Source organism: Sturnus vulgaris, chromosome 5, assembly GCF_052056855.1.
Source record: "Sturnus vulgaris isolate bStuVul1 chromosome 5, bStuVul1.hap1, whole genome shotgun sequence".
NCBI lineage: Eukaryota > Metazoa > Chordata > Aves > Passeriformes > Sturnidae > Sturnus > Sturnus vulgaris.
In genome coordinates, this window is record NC_142247.1 from 48,332,406 (window position 1) to 48,360,396 (window position 27,991).

Sequence of the window (27,991 nt, forward strand, 5' to 3'; positions counted from 1 at the left end):
GTCACAGAGGCATCTCAGTCCAGTCTGGAGAGCTCAGTTTGTCACAGACTAGCAAGTCTTGGGGGCATGGAAAATCCTAGATATGTTCTTCTGTCTTCGTTTTGATTTGCCAATTTAAATAAACTTATTTTTCTGCTGTGAGATGGAACTAGGAGCAAAAAAGCAAGGCAGGCCTAAAACTTAAGAGAGTATAAAAAAAGAAATTTATTAACTACACAAACAAAGAGGGGGAAAAAACAATTTATTTTCCCCCCGGACTGTGTGGGGGCTAGGCAGGCCTAGCCCGTCTGACAACAACAAAAACCAAGCCCCCCATCCCAAAGCCGCAAGCTTGTAAAAAAAAAAGGCGCAAAAGTCTTATCAACAAACCTCTCCTCCTCCCGACCATCAAGTCCCCTAATTACAAACAAAGCCCACGTGGCCTCCCGAGCCTCCCTCCCACATAGAGTTACCTACACTGCCGCCAGAAAAACAAAAATACTCAGTTCTAGATTACATCCTTCAAAATGTATATTCACAAAGCAAACTAACTTTCTTTCATTAATTGTTAAAGTTATCCCAACCCCCACAAAAAAAACTCCCTTAAAAAAACCTTCTAAGTTTCTTCTTCCCAATTCAACCCATCACATCTTCCCATGGGATACAGAGCAAATATACATTTGTCTGTCTAGTGATCTGCATGTAACCAGCCAGTGGGTTCAGTCCTAAATCTCCAGAGCTTCCTGCCCCACAAAAAGCATTAATAACAGAAGAGTTGGAGAAATGGGATTTTTTTCCCCTAGAACACAAGAGTAGAAAGTCTAAAATTCTCAGTTTGATTTTGAACTCCATGGTTATTCAGGGCACATGAGTCAGTACAGAGATCAGCCCATGCCTTATGAATTAGTGACATTCAAGGGTTGTGATGGAAGAAACATGAAGACAAAAGATACTGTTCACAAAACAATGATTATTTATTTATCATCAGTACAGGGACCTTAAAACAATAACAAGCTGTTCAGCCACCTAAAAAAGGTCTTTTTTTTTGTTGGAATGTCAGAAGGCTGTTGATTTTCTCAATGTTCTGACTGGGCTTGGGACGATGGGTGGAGCAACTTCTCCCTTCTGTAGTCCTCATTGGTGGATTAGAGTTGCCTGTAGCTTTTTAACAAATTTTTGTTGTGAGATCAAGTATAATCCATATTGGAATTACTGCCCTGTGAATTCCAAGCTCAGGGCAAAAAGTAGGGTAAAGGTATACACAAAATAGAAGCAAAGAAGTAAAATCCGAAGGAGCTGCAAATGGAGGGGGGGGTTGATCTTTTCTTTAAAGAAGAAGTACCTGAAAATTTACTTCTATGCATTGAAAAATAAATTGTTTGGTTTAGTAATTTTCCAGCAGAAAAGAAACTGTATTTGACTTTGAGACTATCAAACAGGAGGAAAAGCAGCAGCTCAAAACATATCTTGCCTGGTTTATGAAAACAGAAAAAACACCACTAGATGATGGAAGAAAAAACTCTATAAAACATGGGAATAAGGATACAACACATCTACAGCTGTGAGTCTGAATTAAAAAGAAAATTTTTCAAAAGATCAATATGCTCCAACTTGCAAACCTCTGTGTGTTATGCTGTGATAAAAAATCAGATGTGCTAATGAGCCCTACATAAACTGAATGTCTTTTTAATCGAAAAAGCTCTTCAAAACAACATATTGAAGAATAAATAAACTAAGAAAGGTATTTTAGATGACGGTGGGGATAGGAGATGAGATTGTGAGAGATCTCTGGGGGGAATCCAGGCACAGGTGAATGAAAACGTGGCATGAAACTGGAATATCTGAGGAACCAGAGAAGAATCTGAAGGAGAAGAAAGCCACCAGAAGGAGTATGGCAGTGATGAAGGAGATTCTCCGATGCAGAAATCTCTTGCTCGTTGTTCTCATTCCACTTCTGCTGCTTCCTCTGCCACTCATATATCCCAGCAGTGTAAGTATATTTTCATTTTCTTTTTAATAAATCTTCCGAGTGTAGCAGGTAGTCCTGCTGATTAAGTTAGCAGTGTGCAAAAAGAAGGACAAAGACATCAAGAAGCACAGATCTTAGAAAAATCAAAGACTCATATTTGAAGGACCGTGGGGGTCGCTGAGAAATCATCACTAAGAGCTAGATCTACCTTGAGTAGAATCATAAGCAGAGCTGAAGAGCCAGGTGAAGCTAGAAAAGCATTGCTTTAAAGCAGTAATGTTGGACCTCTTTCTGAAATAATATCTGTGTGTAAAGGGGAACAGAACAAACACATCCATGACATTTTCTTTAAGGAGAGGTCTTTAAAAGGAATGCTTATAGATTCTTAAGTTTTTTAGTAATAAGTATGCATGGAGGGACTTTCAATTTAGTGTGGATTTATAAAGATAGCAACTTAGGTGAGGCAGGAACTAGGACTTGGTGACAATGCAGGCATTGGCTGCTCCAGAGCAGGTGTAGGTACCTCTACTGGAACATTGCAGCTCTGACATTGGCTCATAAATGCTGGCCCAGAAACATGCACAGCAATGCAAAGGAGGGAATATCCTGTGCTTAATACACAGACCAGGAAAAGGAGTGAATGCAGCTGTGTTGCTGATACTGCTTTGGAGATACTGAATACCCTGACCACATGGTAAAGTCCTTTCATTGCAGATCTCTGCAGTTGTAACCCATAAAATAGCAATGTTTCCCTGCTAAAGGGGAAAGCAGGTGAAAGGTGGTGATATTTAACTTTTCAAAATTTGCAACATATTAAAAATCTGCAGCTTGTCCTTCCCCATAGTCCTAGACATAAATCTATCCAAAAGTTGTAGCAATATCCATTCTATACTCTACCCTCCTAAAGATTAATTCTTCCTTTAAGTATCAGGGGATTTATGAATGCTAGTACTTTATCCAATAGAAATGCAAAGGATTAGAAATTGCACTGCTGATTTCAAAAACAAAACAGTAACATTTTGTTTTGAAAATAAACCAGGGTTCATAGAAGGGAAATGTTCCTGCACCACTGAACTGCAAGTTTCACTTTGAATTTTCCTGCTTTGAATTTCAATGCATCGTGGTTGTTCTCTTACAGTACTTTTTCATCTCTTTTATCTCAAGAGAGGGAATGAATAACAGACAGTTGTGCTCTTCAGGGAACAGAAAGGCTCACCCTTTCATAGAGGCTTGTTTTACAGAAGGGTTTAATCTCCTCTGATATCACTGGAAGGGTGACATGAAAAGAGATACTCCCTGGCATGCTCAACCAAGGGGATGGTAAAGAACTTTATGGGTGCTGAAGCAGGAGTTCACTGACAGGATTGCTGTAAGAATTGTTATTGTACAGTCCGAGCTCCTCTGTACTATTACTCTGCACCTCGTGGTGCTGCTTTACTGCAAAGTGATGTGAAATTCCATCCAGTGGAGATTTACATCCACTTTGTATATATGTGAGTGCACACAGAGGATAAAGTACAGCTGACAATCTGACCAAAAGCTGGACAAAAGTTTATAGTGCTATTAGAAAACATCTACATGCAATAAACTCAGCTGACAGTACACTATGCAAGTGCTTTTATGTAGATTTTACTTTGTTGCAACCCATTGACTATGATTACTTTTTAACTATGAAGATTAAATTTGATACCTGCTCACGTTTGTATTTTTACAATTCTATTAGATTTTTGTCTTCTTTATAGAAATTGAAATTACCAGGTCATTTATATTTGCATTTCTGCAGAGAATCATCTTCCAGTTTCTTTGATGATACCAGCACATCTCTGGAAATATCAAAGGAGTGTGTGTAGTTGCAAGAGAGATCAAAGGGAGCACAAGGCCTCAGAATTGTTTGTAGTTGCTGCTAATGGGAATAAAGGCTACAGCTTCTTTTATATTATTTTGTGAAAAGAAATGGTTGGGTGAAAAATAAATTTGAGAAAATTTGCTTGAATTTCTTTTCTCCTTCCAGAGTTATGACTGAACTTATAGCACAGGTTTGGACATACATAAATGCCTTTCAAGTCAAAAAAAGTGTGTGCTTTACAAACTGAGAGTCTTTTTTATTCTGTCTTTATTTCCTTCATTGTTTATAGTGACACATGAGCATTTTTTTCTTCTCTTTTGTAATCTTTATCCACCTTTTTTTTTTTTTTTCATAAAGCTGCCAGAGATACCACAAGGCATGCCACATGATTTCAGTCAGTTGGGGACAGGCTTTCTGTGACCACTGTTCCTGTGGCCACACTGCACCCAGTCAAGGACATTTGGATGACTCCTGGAAGTCAGCTGTTTTCAGAGCTGTGAGACCTGCAGTATCAGGGGATGTTGGTATCTTGATATGCCAAATCAGCAGAATGGACCCCAAAGCACAGAGTATGCTCTGAAGAGCCATAGATGACATATTTTCTTTAACCTTTGGTTTTCTTTATACAAGCTGAAGGATGGAATTTCAGCATGATCCCATAAAGTCAAAGTTGTTATTCCAGAGGCTGGACTACCTCTTTGCGGAGCTTAACCACATGTTTGCATGCAAGATATGCAATGCACACCTTTAAGTGGGCAAATTTCCAACACAGAATTTATTCTTCCTTTTAATCATTCTGAGATCTTTGGACATTTTAATTACAGAAGTTTTATGCATGACCCTTAGTGTGGAGTTTTTAGCCATGGCTTCCTTTCAGCACCTCTTTTCCCTAAGTGGCTGACTGAAGACAGATAATTAGATGATAGTCCCTCCAACCATCACGTTTTCATATTCCCTGCTTCAAGCTATGAGGTGAGCTTAACAGAAATTTTCAGCTGTAAAACAACAAGTGAGGAGGGTGGAACAGTTAAAATTACACTGCCACTGCTTCAGTGTGATACTTAGTAGCTCTGGTAACCATTAATTAAATATATAAACTCAGTTCAATTAAACAGAAGAGATTAATATGGTTTCTCTTGGAAACTAACTGAGAAAATAAATAAAGTTGCCAGACAAGCCGGTTAAGTTTTTAGTGGAGATTAGCAAGCTTGGCTTTGCCAGTACTTGCTTACAGTTTTGTACCATTTAAAAATATGGGGTTTTTTGTTGTTTTTGTTTTTGTTTTTGTCTTTTTGTAAAACGATTACAGCCTAGTGCATAGAAAACAGAAAGACTTAGTGCCCATCCCAGTAAGGTTTTGGTAGAGATGCAAATTCCCTTTGTCCTATTCCATTTTCACCAACGTCCTACTTTATTGCCATACACAGAGGAGTAATAGAAAATAACAATAATCGTTGCTCAAAGAAATTAGACAGATGTACATTTTTGGAGTGAGAAAATGGTTTGGATTCAGCTTGAGATGAAATTTATATGATTAATTTTGGCAAATCATACCCCTTGGATCTTAGATGTGTACTGCTCTAAAATAAAAATCATTGATTCTTCTTTCCTTAGAAGTTTTTTCTCCTCAGAAAACTGCTGAATCTGATACAGAGCCCTTGCAGACACTAGCAGAAGCTAATGAGTTAATAATTAAAAATCTGTCAGAGTCACTAGGTGACAAAAAAGGCCCTATGCTCTGCTCTCTGTGGAATATTAACCTCGAGGTATAATGTAGTTAAACATGTCTGAGCATCAAGTTGGCTTATCCAGAGCTATATCTCCCCAGCAGCCTTTCAGCTACTCTTTATAACCTCTCAAGTAATTGGCATTTATCTGCTCAAAGGAAGTTAGGATTTCTTATAAATTCATTTGAGTTATTTTAGTGGCCCTGCCTAATAGAATCACAGAGTCATAGAATCATTCATGTTGGGAAAGACTTCTAAGATCATCTAGTCCAACTGCTAACCCAGCACCACTGTGTTCACCACTAAACCATATTCCCAAGGGCCACATCCACATGTCCTTTGAAAGCTTCCAGGCATGGTGGATCCACCACCTCTCCGGGCAATCTTTTCCAATCCCTGACCAACCTACCACTGAAGAAATTTTCCCCAATATCCAATATAACCTGGTTTTGTTGAATAACTGTTTAATGTTACACTATTCTGAAATAGGAGTCAGAGCAAGATCTGGTAACTAACTTAAATTCAAACTTCTGAGTAACTTTGGCTACAATTCTTACACAGGTAAAGGGAATAGTACCTATCAATCTATCTTAACTTCCTCTCTGGGCTGTGTTCTGCCTGTTATTACTATGAGCTGTACTTTAAAAAAAATCAACATCTGATTGTGGCTTTTTAGAGGCAATGTAAAAATGACATATATAAAGATGAATTTAAATACAAGCTATTGATTCATTCCACTGAATCCACATCCCTGTATAATTTCACTGGGCTTTACCACCTTGTTCACAAAACTGATTGAACACAATGAAATGTAAAACATGCTCTTCGATTTGCACAAGGATCTGTGAAAATTGCTCATGTAACCTCTTGAAAGCTCCTATATTTAGAAGTCATCCAGCTAGGATGGATGTATAATATATAAAATTATATTTTATAAGACTCAAATAGCATTTGTGAACAGTGAATTTTTCTAAATAGCCATTTGTGAGATGTGACTCCCTATGTCTCAGTAAGTTCATATGGAGCATCTGGTGCATAATGAAGAACAGATAAATTTACAGCTGGAGGAAATCAGTGCAGACCTACTAACTGCCACAGAACAGCAGGTTAAGGTAAACACTTGGCTTCAGATTTGAGAGAGGGAAAGAAAAAGAAAAACCTTTTATTGAGGATGATTTCTGTAATTATTACCAGCAGACATCCCCAGTATTTCTAAGTATGGAAACTATTGCTAAGTATAACAAACTGAGCATGAGGAGAGCTCCAATGAGTGCCATAAAGACCTATATTGAGAAATGGACCAGAAGACCTCCATTCACTAGCTGTGTTTTCCTGTAAGAATATTCAGCAGATAGCACTTTTCTCCATCATGTTCCAGCTCCCCATGACTGCTCACCATGATGATCTCATGCCGTTTTATACCAGAACCTTGGACAGCAGCAAATTTGTTTAATTAATTTAATTCACCCATTGACTCCTATCCCACAGGACTGGGTCATCTTCCAAAGGTCTGTAGAAATTACCTGAGCAAATAAACTCAACTAACAAAGGTGTTTGCACACCATTTGTAAAAAAACAAAAACAAAACCAAAAACAATCAAAACCCCCCCACCAAGTTCCCAGAGCATTTCCCAAAATAACTGCAAGGCAATTCTATGGAAAATATGAATGCTCTCACCTGGTCCTGAAAACTTACAGGTCCTATTTTTGTTCAGGACTGGGGAGAAAAATATGCAGAGTTAACAGGTCAACAGGTCTAATCTGAAGAGTTGTGATTGAATGCTTGGTAAATACTGGATTATGGAAATCAAACAAATTGGCAAATGCACTTGAAGCCATTATTTTGCTGATAAATAGGCTTATCCCAAAGCTTTTCCCTGGATTATGAGTGAAAACGTCCATTAGCATCATCTTCTGACACTGTCCCTTCAGAAGGTAGCCAAGATTTCACACCCAAACAGCTGCACCTTTGGAGGTCCCAATGCAGTCCTTTTAGGTTTTTTTCAAACCCAGGCACCCACAGTCTGAAGAATGCTATGGGTGAGTTCACAGGACTCCCCACAGCATGTGGTGGAGCAGCAACACTCATGCTCTGTGCTTTGTCCCTGCAGGAAGCATCGTGTGCCTACGTGCTCATCGTGACAGCTATGTACTGGGTGTCTGAAGCAGTGCCTCTTGGGGCAGCAGCCTTGGTTCCTGCTTTCCTGTACCCTCTCTTTGGGGTCATGAAGTCCAGTGAGGTCGGACTGTTGTGTGTTTTTATCATTTAATGTTCTTACTCTCAGCTAATTATTTGAATGAGGATGATCTTAGAGCAGTAGCAAGACTCAGAGATATGGGAGGCAGAAATGTGCATCTTGCAATGTGTAACTCAGTCCCACCAGCTTTCTTTATCTGAAGATAGATGTAGCATAGGCCAGGAGAGTTGTCCATCCTTTCAGCCACTGCATTACCAAGGATTGTTAACACCTATTGCACCAGAGGATCTCATCTTTGTCCTCCTCAAATCCATGTAAAGAGCAGCTATAGGATACACTGTAAAGTTTCTTTCCAATTTTATTTATGGATGTCATATAAGGCAAGAGGCTACATATGCTAAAACCAGTTATCATTTGCTGCAAAGAACTAGATAATTTTGTTATACAGGTGGATGTCTAGTGCTTTGGCAAAGCTGTAACCTACTGCTACATTTAGCCATGAGTTCTCAGGCAAAGGAATAGTTGTACAAAAAAGTCATTATGATCTGTCCTGAATTTTCTTACTTGAGGTTTTTTTGAGTGTTAGTTTCCTTCATTATATGCCAAAAATTTATTTTGTGTTCTCTACAACCCTTTTTACCCTTGCCTTTTTCTATCTCTTTTGGGGGGATGAGGGGACAGCACGTTTGATTTAAAGACAAGTAATACAGATAAGAATGCAGAGGAATATGTAGCAAACATAAAATTGTTGGCTTTCTCTCACAATCTAGCACTGGGTATACCCATAAATGGATAAGGACAAGCATGTGCTGAGAGTTTTATGACTGCTTATTCCCCCAAGTTTTGTGATAAAATGAGATACATTTTCATACCAACATAATTCAGTATTTTCACAATTTCTTTCCCTAACATAAAGGTAAAGTAGTTGTGCATTTTCATTAAAAAATTTGGCAGCACATTGAAGAAGGAAATTTAATGTCAGCCTGAGAGAAAATTCAATGCAACAGCAAATAAAGTGACACTAAGACTACTGCAAAGAATGTATTATTTGCTTTAGGAACAAAAATAAATCTCTGCATTCAAAAATAAAAAACTCTGAAGATGTTGCAGTATTTCCAATCTGCTGTTCTGGAGTGACTCTTGCCTAGAAAATTACTACTATTTAAGCTAAAAATAACTCACAGAGGTTTAAGAACATGAACCAGTGTGTCATATATATGTGTGTTGGTAATAATAAGACTATTAGCATTCACTTATTTCTCCAAAATGTCTATGAAAGGAATAAAGTGAAAAAAGCCCAGATTCCTCATGCTGCTGGATTGATGGACTTCCTTCATTCACCTCATTATTTTTTGAAAAGGTAGCAGGAAAATTAAGAAAGTTAATGAGAAAGAAACAAATGGAAGAAAGCCAAAAAGGTGATATTTAAAAGTTCTGGCACACAGTTATGATGTCCAAGTCTAGTCACTATAGGGATTTATTAAATAAATTACATTAAATATAAAGCTTGTTGCAGATGTCACAAAATACCATTATTGCCACTCTTGCACTTTACGGAGGAGCATCAGTATAACTGAAGAAAATGGAAAAATTATTGCTTCCTCTGATAGGAATTGTTTTAAAAACCTGGCACCAACATTTGGCTAGAGAAATAGTTTTAAACTGAAGAAATTAAAATTTGAAAATTATTTTTTGAAAATTATTCCAGCAACAACCTAGGAAGGATTGCATCAAAATGAAATGAAAAATTTTGCTAGACCCCAAGCATCTGTTTGTAACTTTTATTTTCTCCCATTTTGTTTGTTTCTACAAAAGTATGTGTGTATGTTTGTGTAAGAATTTTATGGGTTGCTTAATTTGTCATTTTTGCAGTTGCTTCACAGAATATCTTCTCATATTTTAGCAAGACTCACATCCACAATTCCTGCTTTGGAGGTAGTCTCTGAATATTTTCCTGAGCCAGTGATTGTTTTTGCTCATTATCTTTAGATTAAAGTTTCTTTTTCTTGAAACTTTACCCTCTTTTCCTGATAAATTGGAAGTGGATTTCCAATATGGCAAGTTTTGGCACAGGATTTCTGGATCACTGCAGCAGTATACCAACCTTTTTTTAAAAAGAGCAAAGAGCAAGTCCCCAAAGACTCTTCTTCTTACACTGTAGGATCTAGGGATGCCACATTTTGCCCAAAAGCTGAACAAGACAGAATAAATTGATAGACAACAATAGCAAGATAGATAACAATACCTCCAGAATGAAAAAGCAGATGAAGCACATGAATAAGCTGCCTTCAGTACAGTTTTGCCTGTGCTTTCTTCCATCTGAGCCCAGCTGAGTATGACTGACTTACTGACTGAGGCACTGAACATTCTGCTTGCAAATACAACATTTCTCTTGATCTCTTCAAAACTGAGAAGCCTATAAATAACAGGGATAGAGCCTTATTTGTAAACACAATAAGAAAGAGATTAAAGAGAATGTTCTGATTTATGAATTCTTCATTTTCTCTAGCTCCCTGTCATTCCTACTCCAGGGAGCAAAAATGCACAATGTTATATTTCTTCTCATTCAGCATGCTTTCTGTGTAGGGTATTTACTGCTTTTTTAACTGACTGCTTCCTCCTGGCCCTTAATGCAGGTGGCTGCTGAATATTTCAAGAACACAACTTTGCTCCTCATGGGTGTGATTTGTGTGGCGGCTGCTGTAGAAAAGTGGAATCTCCACAAGCGAATTGCCCTGCGCATGGTGATGATGGCTGGGGCCAAGCCAGGCATGTGAGTGAACCTTTGGCTTTGGGGTAGTCTGAGGCTGAGAGCAGTATCTTGAAACCACTCTGATCCATGGGCAAAAGCTACCTTGGTTTAGGGCATTTTTCATAACCATCTTTCCTTTCAGAGTTTGAAAGCTTACAAATTCTCCTCTCCTTTTTCTGCCACCTCCGACTCCCAGTGTGTCTTGGTTTGAAAGACAGGTATGGTCTAAGGAAAGGCAGGAGCCCCTTTTCTGCGATGCAGAGTGCAACCCCCCTCCCTTTTAATTATTTTAGGTCCAATTCAGACGCCTTCAGGCAGGAGATATGGGGATAAGAATAACAGTTCTTTACTGGTATCTAACAAGGCAGAAAACAACAACAGGTATAAAAATTGGCAACAGAACAGTCTAGCTCCGCTCCAGTCCCTTCTGGCCGCAGGCCGTCTCCCTGTGCTGTTACCGGTGCTGTGGGGGCAGGGCAGGTCCCGCGCAGTTGAAGAGGGCTGGGTGATGGCGGCCGCGGCCCAGGGGTGAGAGGGGATGGGAAAGTGACTCCCCCTCACGGTGTCGGTCGTGGTGCTCAGCAGAGTGTCCGGAGATAGTAGGGTGAGATGGGAGAGCAGCAGAGCGATGTCCAAAGGCAGGGAGCGTGGATCTCAGTGCTGGGATGGCAGGGGGAGATGCCAGAGCGGAGCCCAGGCTGTCTTCCCACTCCACGAGCCAAGCAAGAGCGAGAGCCCAGCTCCAGACCCCCCGTCCCATCTTTCCTTTTCCGGTTCCCCCCCTCCCCCTCCAGCCACCCCCCTACGAGAGAACATTATCTGTCGTTTTAAGGTGTAGCCACAATTACTTAGCATAACAATGGGAGAAAATTCCACAGAAAGAAAAGGGAATAATTCAACCTCCAGCACGGTGTTTCCCTGTGGTCCAGGTTGCTCCTTTGCTTTATGTGCTGCACCACGGTGCTCTCCATGTGGCTTTCCAACACCTCCACCACAGCCATGGTGATGCCAATCGTGGAGGCAGTGCTGCAGGAGCTGGTGAATGCTGAGGAGGAGTGTGAGGTCATCACCACAGCCGGCAGCATTGCGGAAGAAAACAAGCCAATAGGTATTTGTCAGTATTGGTCACTCTTTTCTCATTCCTTTATCAGTGACCAGACTTGTTGATACATATTATTCAAATCTTATAGAGGTCAGATCTGTCTGACTTACACTGCCAAAAACATTGATATATATTCTTTATTTTTGTACTCTGGTATTCTTTTCAAAAAATGAAAGGAAGTTTTAGAAATGATGGAAGAATGGGAGTTTGGAAACTATGTATACTGAATTAGGGTATCTGCTGTAGCTGTGTGTCATAAACTCTTGGTCATAGGGTTTTACAGGGTTGGAAAGAAACCTTTGGGAATAAAGTCCAGGAAATTTAGAAGAGGCTCAGAAGTTTTCTCTTGACAATCCCATAATAAAATATTGGTAAGAGCTCTAAGGTTTATTTTGATCATTCCTTACCAGAAGGAAAAGGTTTAGGAAGAAAAGAAGCTCTCTTTTCTTTCACTTTACGTTTTCCCAGCCGAAAATTATTTAATCCAACCTTTTCTAATATATGTAGGCATCATAGCATTTTAATTGTCAGATGCACATGATCAGTACAATACAAAATAAGAAAATGCCACATCAAGAGAGCACCTGAGACTGTTTGGACAAGCTTTTGTTTGCAGCAGCTGCTCCATTGGTGTGACCCAGGGGCTCAGCTCAATTCTTACCCTCTGCTCCTCTGTTGCAGGTCTTGGTGAAAAGCATGGCCAACCTTCACTGGAGCTTATCTTCATCAATGAGGAGTAAGAATGAACCCTGTACACCAGGACTGGACATTTGAGCCCTACACAGGATGCAATGATATGAACCCTAGAGTAGCGCCAGGAAGGGCAAGCAAAACCTTATGAGTGAATGTTTCACATGTGACTGACAAGGAAGGCTTACATTTTAAATGGGATTAATAGAATGGTCTGGATCTCACTAAAGCTTCACAGTATTCATTTATTTTTTAACACTATGGATATTTTAGGGAGAAGGAAAATATTTCTAGGGGTTTGAGAGCTCTTTTGAAGTCTGAGTTATGCTGTGTAAGAAAATGCTGTCCACAGATTTTAGTTTCTGTTCCCCTGAAGGAACAGTGATGGAGAGGATCCAAGTACAGCTCGGATTGCCCACAGGACATATCCAGAGGGACCATCACTTACAGAGCATTCCTTAAAAAAGTCTGAACTGCCTGCATTTAAGAGAGAGATGAGAGTGGAGGGCAGGGGGACATGGGGGGAGAGAGAATCCATTAAAAAACCACCCCTCCTACCCTCCAATATTTGTAGAAGACATCTTTAAATATAGACAAATTTATTCAGAGGTTTGAAACACTAGTAGTTTCTATTTTGGGTAGAATCTAATAAGGGGAAAGGGTAAATCAAGTAAAGGACAAATTTCTTTGTCAAATTATCAAATTAACCATCAACTCAAGATATACAAGACAGTATACAAAGGTAATGTTCTAAAAATTTATTATAGGCCAATTCTGAGGAGCACATGAAGTGTGAGAACAAAATTGCACAGTCCCTTTCTGAGCTCCTTCTGTATTGTTTGCAACTGTTCAAAATAAAAAAAACAAGTTTCTTTTACTTTAAATTTTATTTTAGTTTAAAACAAATACTATAATTCAAACAGTACAGGTTGATGACTTTAACTTGCAAGATCTAAATAGTTTTCTCATTAGTCTAGAGACTATTTGGGTTCTCCAATATTCCCTCTGTTATCTCTTTTTATCCCAGATATATTTTCTATGCAATAAAAAATAAAATCTTCAGATTGGCATTATGACATTAATCCCTTTAAAACCTACTGAAGAGTGTGTGTGGGATATTTCATATAGAACTATTATTAAAATAGGAATACTTCAAAAAGAGCTTTGAATTTGGCAGGAAAAGTAGCACATCTTCTGGAAAAAAGTTCAGTGGATTGTTTGCATGATCCACTTGCCACACAGGGCAGATTTTAGGAAAGGCTTTAATGTGGTACAGGTAGGTTGTCAGAAACAGCATTGGAAGAGTTGGCAGAGGAAGAATTTGACTTGAACAGGCAGCAGTGGTGCTGGATTGCCTGGTGATTCTGTCCACAGAGAATGGAGTCCTCTCCTAGAATGGGGTAAATACTACCAAGAAACAAATTTTTTCTTGCATGAAGGCGGAACTCCACTGTTACACAGCTAGAGATTGAACTATGAAACATAATAATGACTCTCATTGTTTGGCCAAGAGCCCACAGAAGAGTTTGTAATAAGTGATATTCAGCATTTCAGTAGGCACTAGTTCTCCTGCAGAGGTTGCCCGTCCTATCCATGATGTGTGCCTCTTGCAGGTGCTGGGTGAACAGGCATTTTTAAAGAATATTTTCCTTTCTTTGTTTTTAGTGCTACTACTACTGACTTCAGCTCCTTGATGCACTCAAAGGTATTGTCATAGGTGGTATCTTCTGTTCTACGCTGTCTTCTAATACAGGAACCAGCAGAGCAAAATGCACACAGCTCTGAAACAAACTGCTGGTCCCTTTATTTCAAATGTGTGGGGGTTGTTGGCAGAAAGTAGGCATTGCTTTGTATTTAACCTGCCAGCCTGTTTGCACAAATCAATTGTGGAACATCAGCTCTGTTAACAGCAACAACATAAGTACAAAAAAAATAAGTCTGTTGTACTCTTTGATGGAGATCCTGAGATTCAGTCAGTGAACTAACAATTACATAATACAGTTTCTAGCTAATTCAATTATAACCTTTTGTTGTTCCAGTATTGCCAGCTTCTGAAGCTGAGAATTCTCAGTTGCTACAGCAGGCTGCACATATCACAAAGTCACAGGCTCAAGGGATCTGTTAGTCTCCCACGTGACAGAGGAAGACCTAATCTCATTGTAATCTGACTTTAAAATCACTTTAAATCAAAAAAGCAGGGGGTTGAAACCTTTTTTTCCCCCCAGTAAAATTAACAGCTGATTTTTAAAGGGTTGGATTTTCTTGTAGTTTTGGAACCTTTTTTTCATTTTTCTTTTTTGGTTCCCGAAGCCTGCCACCCGGTACCTTTACAAAGCATAACAAATTCTATTCCAAGTTCCCCTAGGAACACAAGAAAGGCTAATCCAAAGGCATTTTCCTTCTTGCAGAGTATGAACAGTGTGCACATGATAGCCAACCCTATTGGAACGATGAATTCTACAAGCAATGGGCAGCACCTTCCTCAGGTAAGGAAATCTTAGGGTGAGGCAAAAGACTGATGAGAATATCACCTTCTTCCTACTGTTTCATATTTGTTCCTTGAAAGAAATCATTCTCATCATCTCACCACAGCCAGAGCTTGGCTCTTTGCCAGTTCTTGCTCCCATTTAGATGCACCCAGCATAGGTATGTTCAGAAGACCCTTCCACAATGGCTGGCACAATTCATTTAGCTTTCCATCCAGTAATGAGATCACAAGTTTCCTTTATTATTTGACTGTAACAGCCACATTGTTTCTGCAAATCCTCCTTGGAAAATAGTCCAACTCATAAATAACAATCCCTGGCACACAAAATCCTACCCAGAATGAAAAAAGCAGCAGGCACAGACCATTAATTTGTTCAGCCACTTTGTTAGGTACTCCTAGTATCCACTTCCTTTTTGTCTTACAAAATATCCAGCCTCAAAATCCTCCATTAAATCAATTCATTCGGTATTTCTACTTCTCTTGAGTGGATCCAAGAGGAGATTGCGGTTCGGATGACAATTTTATAGTATCCTAATGGCATCAGTTTATGTCCATGAAAGAATAGGCTAAAATCAACACATGAATTTGCGTTCACAGTTCAAAAATAAATTGAACTACAAATTAGTATATAACAAGCCTTTCTGAACCACTTGCTTCCTTTTACCTCATTCTTAAATTACATATTGCATGAGAAATGCCTTGAAGTACTGCATCTTTTTCACAGTACAAGGGCTTGATCTACCAACATAGACAGTTTCCTGTCACTGTTAAGAAGGCTTCGTTTGGAGCAAAGTTTTCTGGCATCTTTTCCTTCCATATTCCCATCTCATAGCCTTTTCCATGCCCTGTTGAGATCCCTAGCATTCCATTCCTAATTAGAGGCCCCTAGCCGGTTTAAGTGTGAAAAGTTCACTAAGCCTTTGTGTGGTGGCTGCTCCAAGCCTCAAGGATTATGGATTCCTTCTGCTCAGTGCTGGCATCTTGTCCCTGCAGTCCTCAAAGGCTTTTGGTAACCCGCTGATATTCCAGTCAGACCTGGAGCTGGCCAAAACCTTAGCCAGAAGTCTGATTATTGCTTGTTCTACATTTTTGCCACAGACCAGGAAATTTCAGGTCCTGGGACAGGTTTCCAGGACTGACACAATTAATCCCTGTGAAGAAAAATCTGGCCTCTTTTATACAAACCTGTTGCATCTCTGGGCCCATATCACTCTAGCATTAGAGCAAGCTGGCCTGCTGTCCTGATCACCTGCTTTGCTTGTGAACGTGTCCTCTTGCAGGCTCAGATCCTGGTCCTGCCCCCTGAGCCCTCGGATCTCGGGCTGAGCAGCAAGTACCAGTACCAGACCAGGCATGACCACGTGGTCTGCAAATGTCTCTCACTGAGCATCTCCTACGCAGCAACCATCGGAGGGCTGACCACCATCATAGGCACCTCCACCAGCCTCATATTCCTTGACCACTTCAACAAGTAAGTGACGCTGGGATTTGGTGAGTCATTATCATCCTTGTGGGTCATTTCCTACCTCAAGGAACCCTAGTAAGAACACTCTCTCTGAAGGAAAATTTGCTTCTTCCTCTACTCTAATGTAATTACCAATGGTTAATGCTTGAAAGTAAATACATATCCATGTCTTTCTCTCGTGCAAAATAAAAACTGTGGTAACATTGAAGTTTCTTTTTTATTTGACATACTGATTATCATGAAGGCAGCAGGCACTCTGGAAAGGTAAACACTAAAGCCATGAAGATATAGCAAAGAAGACAATGAAATACTCACAAACGAAAAAAATGTCATAAAAGCAGCTGTAGTGCAAAAAACCCCATCTAATTTAGTTATGTGGCCATACATGTTTGCTTCAGAGAAAATGGAAAGCAGTTCTCCAATCACCTAAGTATTTCCTTTATAATAGGCCCAGGGCTCTGAAAGACATGAATGTTTCAATGTCAGAGACATGAATATTTTTCTGCCAGAAAACTGGTGCTACTTCTTATGCACAGAAACACATCCAAGCTTAGATCTGATTCTGACCATGTACTGCTGCCACTACTGCCTTACAGGATTTTCCAAGATCTTGCTTTTATGACAGTTGCATCAAATGCACGTATCCAATATCTTTGTCAGAGCAGAATGTAGTCAATATTTGTGTGGCCATGAGAAGACATAGAAAGACGTTCTGGGTGAAATAATTTTGAAGTCTGACAATCCTAAAAGAAACTTTAACATAAACCACAGGTAGGGATGGAGTTCCACTTCAGGTAAAAAGTGTTCCAAGTGTTGAAGCTGGCCAGACAATCCAGAGTATCTGGTGTTAAAGGTTTGGAGAGCTATACTGTTTGTCTGTTGGTTTCACTCTGCATATGTAATGCAGCTGTTGCAAATGCAAACTGATGGAATTTTTCTATCACTCCATGACAGATAGATGCACATAGAGGTGTGTGCAACTATGATTATTGGAGGTCCATGTCCCTTTACTTTTCTAACTTCTCATGTATCCTCTTTTTTAATTTACAGCCAGTACCCAAAAGCTGAAGTGGTGAATTTTGGAACCTGGTTTTTGTTCAGCTTCCCCATCTCCCTAGTCATGTTGGTCCTGACTTGGTTCTGGCTGCACTGGCTGTTCTTGGGCTGCAAGTGAGTGAAGGTTGTTCAAGATATACGGATTACAAAAGCAGGGCATCTGCAGCTCCTCTCACAGGTGTCTCACAAAGAAGTTTTGATTGGAAAATGACAGAATTTAAGGCACAATTTCCTTCTTGCCAGAAAAATTGTGAGAGGACATCTCACTGCTTAGCTGCCCTGCATAGACAGCAGTGTAGAGTATTACTGCTTGAGATTGAAGTGCCCAGGAATTGCTGATAGAAGTAAGCATTCAACTGGTTTGTTTTGTTTTTTACTCATACGACAGTGAAGATTCCCTTGTGGACCAAAAATCTTGTTATATGTTCTTTTGGAAAAGCACAGTTTAAAAGATGAATAGAAAAATAACTGCAAGTGAACAAGTTACTTTTCAGATCTGCCTCCAGCTCAATGAAATTAACATAAATCCAGTTAAAATTAAAGGTAAATAGACTCCACATATATTTCTTTTAAAGTCAGAAGGATTCAGTCTAAGAGGCAAATACATTTAATACCAGTAAGTCCTTAAACCCAAAAATAAGAAAAAGTTTCCATTTTCTCGTTCATTTGTACCACATATTATCTTTACAAAGTTAATGAAAACTGCCTAAATGTGTGCATTTAGAATGGATTAGTTAATCTGCATTAAATTGTGATGCAGACACGTTTACTTAGAATTAAATTGGCTTTCATTTGATTTAGTTTACTCTTAAAAGTAAACTGAACTGACATGAATATTTCACCCAACGAATATAATGAGTTCTGCTTGCTGATGACCTTGACTAGATTTGAAGAAGTAATTTAGAGGTGAATTGCTCCACACCCCTCTCAGTCAGTCTCTGAGTTTTGTGGTTCCAAATTAAAATGCTAATATAAATTCCCTCTGCCACATTTTTTTAATCTTGAGAAGAAACAGGTCCTAACATGTCCTTCAATTAATTTGGTTTAAGAAAAAAAAGAAATTGAAATTCCACATTGCATCCAAGACTTCATGCTGATTAATGTTGTTTAAATAATACCAGAGACTGAAACATTATTGACTTTTTGAGAAGTGCTAGTTGATTCCAAGGTTCCTTAATCTCTGACTCGTATTCACTGCACTTCATTAATGAACGTATTATGTTGGGAGCTGGGCTTCATTACTCTGTCTTCACATCCTCCTGAGTTTGGAAACACTTAGAACATGCTGAAATAGCTGCCTTATGTTTGTGCATAAATGTTTAATTAATTCCTGTAATGTTATTTTCCTAGAAAGCCCTGTTCCATCAATCTATTCTTACTTGGCTTAGCTGGAAAAGCATTTCAGACTTTAAGGCCCTAGACCAGGTCAAGGGTGAAAGAGAATGGTCCCATCAAAGGATCTTTGCCAGCAAAGAAGAGATAAGGGTAGAAATCACTACAGAACTGCCCTTTATAAATGACATAGCTCTTCTCTTCCAGCCTGGAAGGCTCATCCAGCCTCATCTCACCCTAGTAGATTTTACTGAAGTCTAACAGTGAGATTTGCAAGGAAATTTAAAATACCTATAGATGAAGGGCAGTGCTAGGTGAGCTAAAAAAAAAGGTGTTACATATTTGCCCATGTGAAATGAAAACCCTGGTTAAGTCCTTTTGTTGACCAGTGAGGGGCTGTCTGGATCTTGAGCAATGCAAATTCCTTTGCAAGTCTGGCCTTAAGCAGATACACTGGGGGAGACTGCAGTCCATGATGTGGCCAATGCTACAGTTTGGGCCTAGTGAGGTATCAAATGAGATATTAAAATACCAGAGAAGCATCTATTATTACCTAAAAGAACTATAAAAGTTGTGCTGCGGTGGTACCTCAGTCACTGTTGCTGCCTCTTTTAGACTGGCTTAGATACTGTAACACCTCTGTGTGACAGAGTGTAGAGTACAGCTGGATTGAAAAAGGAGGGATCTGTGGCTCAAAGCACAGCAAGGCAACACTTCTGGAAAGAAGAAAAGGAGAGGGTTAAAGTGAGCTTGAAAGCATCTTAATTTCAGTTAAGAATGTCTTTCTTATAGAATGAAGGCATACTTAATAAACTAAGGACTTCACTTAACATCCATACAAATGTATAGGAAGATCAATATATCCAGCTAGGAAATATGCCTGGGTGGTGCTTTTCTGACCATGCCTGATTTAGAAGCAGCTATTATTATGACAGTATAAGCAGAAGCAGACAGGTCATGGCAGCTAATGGGATCCCAAGCACAGCTTTCCCTTATTATAAATTCTGAATGTTCAAGGCAAATATGGTCTCAAAAGCTAGAGCAGGCCCCAAATATGTTGGATAACCCCAATCCAACTGGAAAGCATAGTTAGCTCATGAAAAATTTCTATTGATAGCTGACCTCTATCACAATCTTTCCATGTGATGATAGACACCAGCCATAGCTTTTGGAAGTTTCTGGCAGCTCTTTGAGGAAGCCTACACAGAGGGAGCCCAGCTATGGCTCAAGATGACTCAGTGATACCAATCAGTACTAGCCCAAGCACCGTGGGTACCTTCCAACTATGTCTAGAATTGAATATTAAAAGAACTTGAAACCAGATTAATCAAATAACATGTGAAGTAATTTCCTTTCCCGTTGCCATCAGGCCTTGCCCCAGTTGCATCTTCTCCTAACAGTCTTCCCCCTGCCCCTCTTTATGCCCTTGCTTAATTTTATTGTGCTATCTCAGTTTTAAAGAGACGTGTTCTGTGAGCAAGAAGAAGAAGACCAAATGGGAAGAAATGTCAGAGAGAAGAATTCAAGAGGAATATGAGAAGCTGGGAAACATTAGGTAAACCAGATATGCCTTCCTTGGGAATTTGCCTCTCTTGGCCAAACCATTATCTCTTATTGTCTTCCATGTTGCCCTGGGCTCATGTAGCCTGTTCTAAAACTGTCAGCTCTTTTTTCTCCCTTCCAGGATAGAACTAGAACTAAATGCAAAAATGATCTAAAATCAAAGACTTCATTACAAGCATGTATGTTAACATGTAACTCACTTATTTCTGAGTAAAATGGGAAATAAAGAAAAGATTCAAGGTTATTGCAGGGTTAAAAGGTCATCTGAGTCAAGGTTTGTCTTTGAACCCTAAAGGACCCCTTTTCCTAGATCAGGTACATACTTATTTTAGTGGCTAGAAGTTCAAAAAAGGCATTTTCCCATGCCATGACTTGTCCAGCCTTCCCAGTTGCCCATAATATTTATGCATGATGGCAAGAAATGTCTCTTGAAAAGATTATTTGGTAAGGTTTTCATTTTCAAAATGGCTGATATGGCACAGAATTCCTTATTTGCAAAACATTTTTGTGCTGTTCAACTGAAATATTGACAGATCAATTGCCTGAATACAATAAACTCTGAAACTAAACTGTTGTTCAGACTGTGCCTAAATATGAAATATGTCTTAATTTAAATCTATGCTAAATTAAAATTCCTCAAGCCTCCTCAAGTATCCTCAAGTCACCTTGTGTGCACCTTCTGTGCTAATTTACACTGTCATTTGCTCTTAGGCTTTCTACCCTTCTAAAAAATGAAAGCGAATGTGTTACAGTAGAATGCTAATACGAAATTCACCTTGTTAACACATTTAATTTAATCAGATAATAATGTAAGTACAAAACAAGCATTTAGAAATATTTTCCTTCAGGTCTTGCCTGTGAATGATTGAATTGCAAATAGAGATGGATATTTTTAGCCTATTTCTTACTGGATTTAGATGGTTCCCAACTGGGAGCCAAATCTAGAATTCTTTAATTCAAACTAATCTTCCTTGCTATTTTTCATACATTTTTTATCCTTTTTTGGAGCCAGTTTCTACTCTGTTACTTCTTCTGGAACTTGCTCTTGAGTTTTCAGACAGACCTTGGAATTACTTCCTAGCTTTCTCTGTTTTTTATTTCTAGCTATCCTGAGATGGTGACTGGATTCTTCTTCATCCTAATGACCTTGCTTTGGTTCACTCGTGAGCCTGGCTTTGTACCCGGATGGTCATCTTTTTTTGAGAAGTGAGTAAAATCCCCTAAGCAACTGCACAGGAATACAACTTTGCTTCTTATAATTTTCTACAATTTTTGTCCCCCTAAGAAATCATCAGCCACATTTAACGAAGCTGTGAAAAATTGAGTCTTTATTTAAAAATTAGGATTTTTTTCTTAAATTATTCAATTATTTCTCAGTATTCAAAGTGAGTTGAGAAATGAATAAATTTCAAATGTAAGAGAATAGGAGGGTCAGATTTTGAACTAAAAACATTTTAGTGCATTCATAAAGAAGTTTTCACTAGAATATATTGCAACTGTAATTTAAATTAAAATTTTTGACAAAAAGCGTTTTATCAAGAAAATGTCATTCAGTTAAATATTGCTGAGAATGGTGACTGAAGCAAATAATTTTTATTTTAAATAATATTGAAAAAATACATTAAAACTTACTATAACACATTTTGCACATCAAAGTTTAAGTGATTTGAATGTAAGTTTACTTTATATTGCTAGTGTATAAAATTACTTTAATTTTTCATTCCAATTTTGACAGAAAAACAATTTCTAATACTGTGATTTTCTGATGATCACTGGAGTTTAGCACTCCTCAAAATTCAGAAAGAGTTTTAAACATTTAATTTAAAATCAATCTACAGTCAATTTCTAATGGATCACTTGGGTTTGGCTTTTCCCCCAGAACATGTTTACTGTTTCTTACACTACAGTAAACACACTATTTTTCTGTACCTCCAGGTTAATAGATTTGTAAACCAAAAGGGATTTTTTTTTCAGCCAAAATGTTAAAAATTGTTGAGCTGTGATTGAAGTTGGCTACCAGAGTCAGTTTAATAAATGGAGGAAAAAATCAATTTGTATCCTTGATATGCAGGCATATTTTTCAAGTGACCTGTTAATATGACTTCAGATGTGGGAATACAACTGCACCTACAGAGATGTGGTTGGAAATGTTTCTGTTAATGTGTTTTTATGAAAATGTTGCTGTTTCTTTCCTAGAAAAGGTTACCGGACTGATGCCACTGTCTCTGTATTTCTTGGGTTTCTCCTTTTCCTGATTCCAGCAAAAAAGCCATGGTTTGGAAAAAGGAGAAAAGGTGAGGAGAACCTAGTAAGAAAGACAGCTGGTACATTTTTCAATGTCTAATGAATTTTTTTTGTCTGTAAAAAGTTCCAAGAAGATACTTTTACGTTGGTAAGTCAAGGTTCAGTTTCTCCTCTGATACCAGCCCTTCCTACATCAGACCCTCTCTTCCTTTGCCACAATTCACATTGTCTCACTCTGAGGATAACAAACAGATCTTGAATCTGAGACTGCCACCTCTTCTGTGCTAGCAGAGTTACTAGACTTTAGGACTGAGCTTTAGGAAAGGTTTAGATGGAGTTCCGTATTAAAAAACTATAATGCAAATTCAGCTCAAGATAAACCCTAGTAAAAAATAAGTCATCACTTATACAGTGGAAATCACAGTAATGTCTTAAGATAAACATAAGTCATAAAGTGCCAGACGATGTTCCAATTTTGTGCAATGTTTCTCTCACAGTTTTCTTGATAATGAGATTATTTCTCATTTGTGTTTGAGGAATAGCATTCAGTGGTTTGATTGGTTTGCTGCACCAGTCTTTCAGCAGTGCTGTATGAAAGTAGATTTGTCTCCACAGTCTTATGTAGAGATTATAAATGTATATAAACATATATTTTTATACTGTCATATATTGTACAAGTTTTAGGAAAACATGACACTCTCTAACTCCTCCTTCAAGAAAATATTCAGGCACTGAAAAACCTAATATCCTCAGATAAAATCTAGGGGCCTAAATCAGGGGCACTTTATCAGGCATCATGTCCTACTTCATACCCCTGCTTTGATAATATAATCCCATGGTAGTACCACCTCTGTGGTCTACAGTTGCATATGCATATCACAAGACAGCTCACAGTCCCTCAAAAAACTGTAACATGAAAACACAGGGGTTTACAACTATTTACATCAACAGAGCAGCCAAGGTAAAGTCAGGGGTTTGGAATAAATATACTGCACTTCCTGAGACCAGGCTATCCAGAGAAACAGGAAATGCACTGCCTCTTTGCCTGTCTCTCAGCAGTCCCATGCATATTCAATCATTTCTATTCTTGTAAAAAATGTGGAGATCTTTGCAAAAAGGGCAGTATAATACTGGTCACATATTTTATTTGATATAGGAGATGGTGAAAAGTCAACAGACATTAACACACTGGAGCCCATCATTACCTGGAAGGACTTCCAGAAGACCATGCCCTGGGAGATTGTAGTGTTGGTTGGAGGAGGTTATGCCTTAGCAGCTGGATGCAAGGTACTGGTCTAGATTTCTTTTTAAATCTTCCTTCCTAAAACATATTATCAACCTGCTCTTTTATTCCTTTGTACACTCCCCAGTTAAAGTTTGTACATAATGTAGTAGGCAGCACTCTCTGCACTCAATATATGTATTTCTTGCTATTTATTAAGCACTGCAGTGAAAACTAGTTCACTGAGCAAGAGGAGGAAATGCATTGATCTAAACTTTGTTTATTTGCTGGTGGGGTTCTCTGACGTAAACCGTCACAGAAACAAGAATCTGTTTTACAAATATACCAAGTATTTAGTAATTCCTGTGCTTCTGCCCTTTCCCCAGACTTCTGGCCTCTCTACATGGATTGGACGTCAAATGCTCTCCCTGAGCAGCCTTCCCTACTGGGCTGTAACTCTGCTGGCTTGCATTTTGGTGTCCATGATAACAGAATTTGTTAGTAATCCAGCAACCATCACCATCTTTCTGCCGATTTTATGCAGCATGGTGAGTTAAAATAGTGACATTTTTAGTCTGTTGCTTCCTCACAGGCTCGTGGGAATTTTTCAGGATGTCAGGGTCTTGGCACTCTGTCACATGAAACGCAGCCTCAGTTCCCAAGCTACTGTTTTGTAATCTTGGAACTAGGAAAAATATTATACTTGGGCAGTCAAAAGCATATTTTAGCATCAAACAATTTACAATACCTCTCAGAAAAATGCACTGAGGAATTAATATGCCAGGTACAAGAAAAGGTGACTATGGAATCAACAAGTTAGGTGAATTTCATATAAAGTTTGAGATGTTTTGTCAATATTATTTTAAATCTGTTATCCATTACTTAGTAGTCACCTGCTCCCTACTTGTGAGAAAAAACTGGAGTGCTAAATTTTATTTCAGATTTAGAAGTGTTCAAGGGGTTTATCTGGTAAGCATACTGTCTTCCACCATAGAAAGCAGAGATGTCTGTAAGAGGCAGAAAAAAAATTAGGATGTTATTGACAAAGGTAGAAGAAAGAGATAGTAATATAATTTTATATTGGAATAGGGAATAGCAGTTACAGAAAATTTTCTTTTTTTTTAAGTGTAATATGAAACTTTTCTTACCAAGAATGGAGGTCATTAATTGTCTTTCCCTGTTATAACTATTTTATGGGATTGTCCCAAAGCACATTATGTGAACAGTTCTGAGTTAATATTAAGATGTGGTCAGATCAAAATATGTAATATTGTTTCTGTGGCTTAGGAGTTCAGATTTGCTTCTGCTCCATGCAGAAAGAGATTCTCCTGAAAAAGTATTTGGAGCAGTAACTTACTTGTAGCATGAACTGCCATCTTAAGGTAGACTCTCTTTTTTAGATTGCAAAAGTAACCTGGAGACACTCCCCTCCCCAAAATTATTGTAGCCTTGTTTATCACTCCTTTTCCCTCTCATATAAAACTGGGCCAGAGCAATGTAAATGAAAATGGAAAATTGTATCACCACTGAAAACTGCATTCTTTAGTGCACTGTAAAAAAAAAAAATATTTCATCATGTCTGCCTTCTCACCATGCAAGTTTGGAGAACAGCTGGTTTTCTTATTCAGGAGGTCATCACATAATGGTCCCAGCATATTCAGCTACTGGAAGAAGCAAGTTCATTGTGCTAACCTGTTGTGACTTCTCGTGGATGAAGACCAAAGCAGCAGCCAGTGTTAAGGTCCAGAAGACAATACAGAATGACACAGAAAACAAGTGGGAGAAAGAGCAAATGTGTCCTATTAGTTGCAAACTCCACCCTCCCTCAGTGTGAAATGTCTCAAGAGAGATCCCTGGAGCATGACCAGCTCAAAATTATAGCATTGCTCTAAAAAAACCCAACCAGTCAAAAATACTTCCACACTTAAGTTAAGAAATTAGGCAGGTGTGAGTCACAGCAAACAGAGAGGGTCTGTAATAGTCATAGTAATTGTCAGCCATGACTTTTACTGATTAGGTGAAACTCTTCTCTGCCTCTGTTCTTCCAGTCAGAAGCCCTGCTTATCAACCCTTTATACACCCTGATTCCTGTCACCATGTGCATCTCATTTGCGGTGATGCTGCCTGTGGGCAACCCTCCAAATGCCATTGTCTTCAGTTATGGGCACTGCCAGATCAAAGATATGGTGAGTCTTGGCACTGGGTATATCCTCCCATGCTTCATGCAACTCCAACACCTAGTCTTACATCCAGCAGCCAATAATAATAATTAAAAAAAAAAAATTAAAATTGATGAAATTATAATTTTTTTATTGGCACTTATATTAAGTAGTGATGTCTGCACTGTTCTTATAAAACAGAGCTGTCAGGCTAAGAACAACCACAGATCTGCTGTAGGATGTACACATTTCTTATCTGTATTTTTTAAATTAATATAATGGTCTAAAGAGCTTTAGGAGTATGTGATCCTTTGCACTGACCTACTAAGACAAGCACAAGAGAGCATAAGGAAATAGATTTATCACATAGCTCCACAGTAAGTTGTGTATCACCCTGTTACATGTGGTTTAGCTCCCCGTTCTGATTACCTGATTGAGAAGTCCAAGTGACAAACTGAGCAGTTCACAATGAACTGCCTCAGTCCCTAACCATTATTCCTGAATACTCCAATATATACCCTGACACCTATGCTCTCATTTATGCTTTCTTTTTTTTGCTCTAGAAATCACTATACATAAATTATCACACTATGTATGAGTCAGTATAGACCCTACTGCCTTTTTCTTATTTTTTTCCTATGTTAACTGTTTTTTATTAAGTTGCTCTGATGCATTTTGCTTTCTCAGGTGAAAGCTGGCCTCGGTGTAAATCTGATTGGCCTGGCTGTTGTCATGGTGGCCATCAACACGTGGGGAATTAGGCTCTTCCAGCTGAACACCTTTCCAGAATGGGCAGCAGTCAGCAACATCACAAGCCAAACGTAATCTTCGATGAAAAAAAAGAGCAAAAGTGCAAGACCAAAGCAAGTTGGGACAAAATATTGAATCTACATTTCACATATGAAAGAAAGAAGGAAACTTGTGTATACATAGAACCAGGATCTATTGTAAAACTACCAAGAGAATCCAATGCGAGGTCTTCTGCAACAGCTTTTCAGTTCTGAAAATCAGCATGAGTTAAAAGGAGAGATTAACTTTGCTCTATTGTTTGCTCTATCTCCAGGATACCATAACTCAGTAAAAATCCACTCCTCCAAATTATCTGCCTATAGCTTTTTCATGCCTTAGAGCTGTTACATAGGACTTGTATATAGGACTCCAGTGGCAGAAGACAAGTACACATACACTGGTGTACTCAGCAGTAGCAGATTCAGTCCTACCATTGACTTCTACACTGAATGTAGGGTGAGCCTTATTCCCAAATCCAGAGGAGTGTTATAAGCTTACTTCTTTTGAAGACAAATTATTCTTCTTTTATTATGACTCATCAATGCTTTGCAAAAAACACCTAACTCATATAACCTGGTCAGAAATCCAGCTACCAACTACCAGCTACAGCACTTCAAAGGGATAATAGAAACCTCCACAGAGGAAGGAGAAATCTCCTTGGAAGGAGAATATGGGTTTTTTTCCACACAGCACTAGTATAAATTTCCAGTACTGCAGTACTTGCAGTCTTGGCTTTGGAAGGGTTTCCGGAACAGAAAGTTTTGTTCAAGACCTTTTTTATCATTACTGCAGTGGGAGTTCTTTCTGCAGGGAAAGCTGTAACCAGCAAAACCTTACCAGGTCAACACCCCCTATCGCTCTCCTGTCTCTTTGGCTGCTGTTTGGTTATGCACTTATGATTCCCCAGACAAAAAAAGTCTCATCCTTGATGGTACCCAGTGCTGCTCCATGAGTAAGAAGGGAGAGGGCTGAAATGGTGTGGTGCTGGTGTATATCCCCATCTTGTGCATTCACTTGAACATCACAACCCCTGTTCTCTAGCAGCCCAGAGAGCAGGAGCTTCAAATGTAGGAAACTGTGGCATAGAGTAAATAACTACCAAGCGAAAAGGCCAACCTCTTTATCTCTCATCAACAAAGTGAATGCCTTGCTTTCCTCACTGGATCCCTGTAACACTCATTAAGTCTTCTCATGTATTACGTCCAGTTTTTAATAATTTCTTTAATGTCAATAAATTTAAGCTGTATATTAGAATGATTGAATCTCATGTAATCACACATACACTTTAATGAATTGTTATGCTTTCCACTTTTAATCTAGGCTCTCTAGTTAATAATGTGAATGTCTATTCTTCAGAAATAAAATGTCAATAAAATAAATTATTCACTACTGCACATTCAGGTGCTCTAT

General features: G+C 38.7%; 1 protein-coding gene across 2 annotated transcripts; it reads left to right on the forward strand.

Annotated features, from left to right (window-relative positions):
- The first annotated feature begins 1,146 nt into the window (after positions 1 to 1,146).
- Positions 1,147 to 27,975, forward strand: SLC13A4 (solute carrier family 13 member 4). 2 transcript variants are annotated; one of them, XM_014881591.2, is made up of 16 exons: positions 1,147 to 1,969; positions 7,633 to 7,761; positions 10,356 to 10,492; positions 11,401 to 11,579; positions 12,255 to 12,309; positions 13,929 to 13,968; positions 14,672 to 14,749; positions 16,032 to 16,222; positions 17,267 to 17,386; positions 20,058 to 20,159; positions 21,272 to 21,373; positions 22,364 to 22,461; positions 23,568 to 23,698; positions 24,020 to 24,181; positions 25,682 to 25,819; positions 26,480 to 27,975. In XM_014881591.2, exons 1-16 carry the CDS (start codon positions 1,793 to 1,795, stop codon positions 26,615 to 26,617), a joined length of 1,977 nt encoding a protein of 658 aa, XP_014737077.2. In that variant the 5' UTR covers positions 1,147 to 1,792; the 3' UTR covers positions 26,618 to 27,975. The 2 variants fall into 2 exon arrangements, with proteins under 2 accessions (XP_014737077.2, XP_088021808.1); XM_088165682.1 differs by lacking the exon at positions 7,633 to 7,761 and having other exon boundaries at positions 1,170 to 1,969.
- Positions 27,976 to 27,991: the final 16 nt, after the last annotated feature.

Excerpts from the sequence above, each read along its gene's own strand:
- SLC13A4 (XM_014881591.2), top strand. The coding sequence starts at position 1,793 with ATGAAAACGTGGCATGAAACTGGAATATCTGAGGAACCAGAGAAGAAT. Across the intron at positions 1,970-7,632 it reads CACTCATATATCCCAGCAGT|GAAGCATCGTGTGCCTACGT; the intron begins GTAAGTATATTT and ends TTGTCCCTGCAG. Across the intron at positions 22,462-23,567 it reads GTTTGGAAAAAGGAGAAAAG|GAGATGGTGAAAAGTCAACA; the intron begins GTGAGGAGAACC and ends TATTTGATATAG.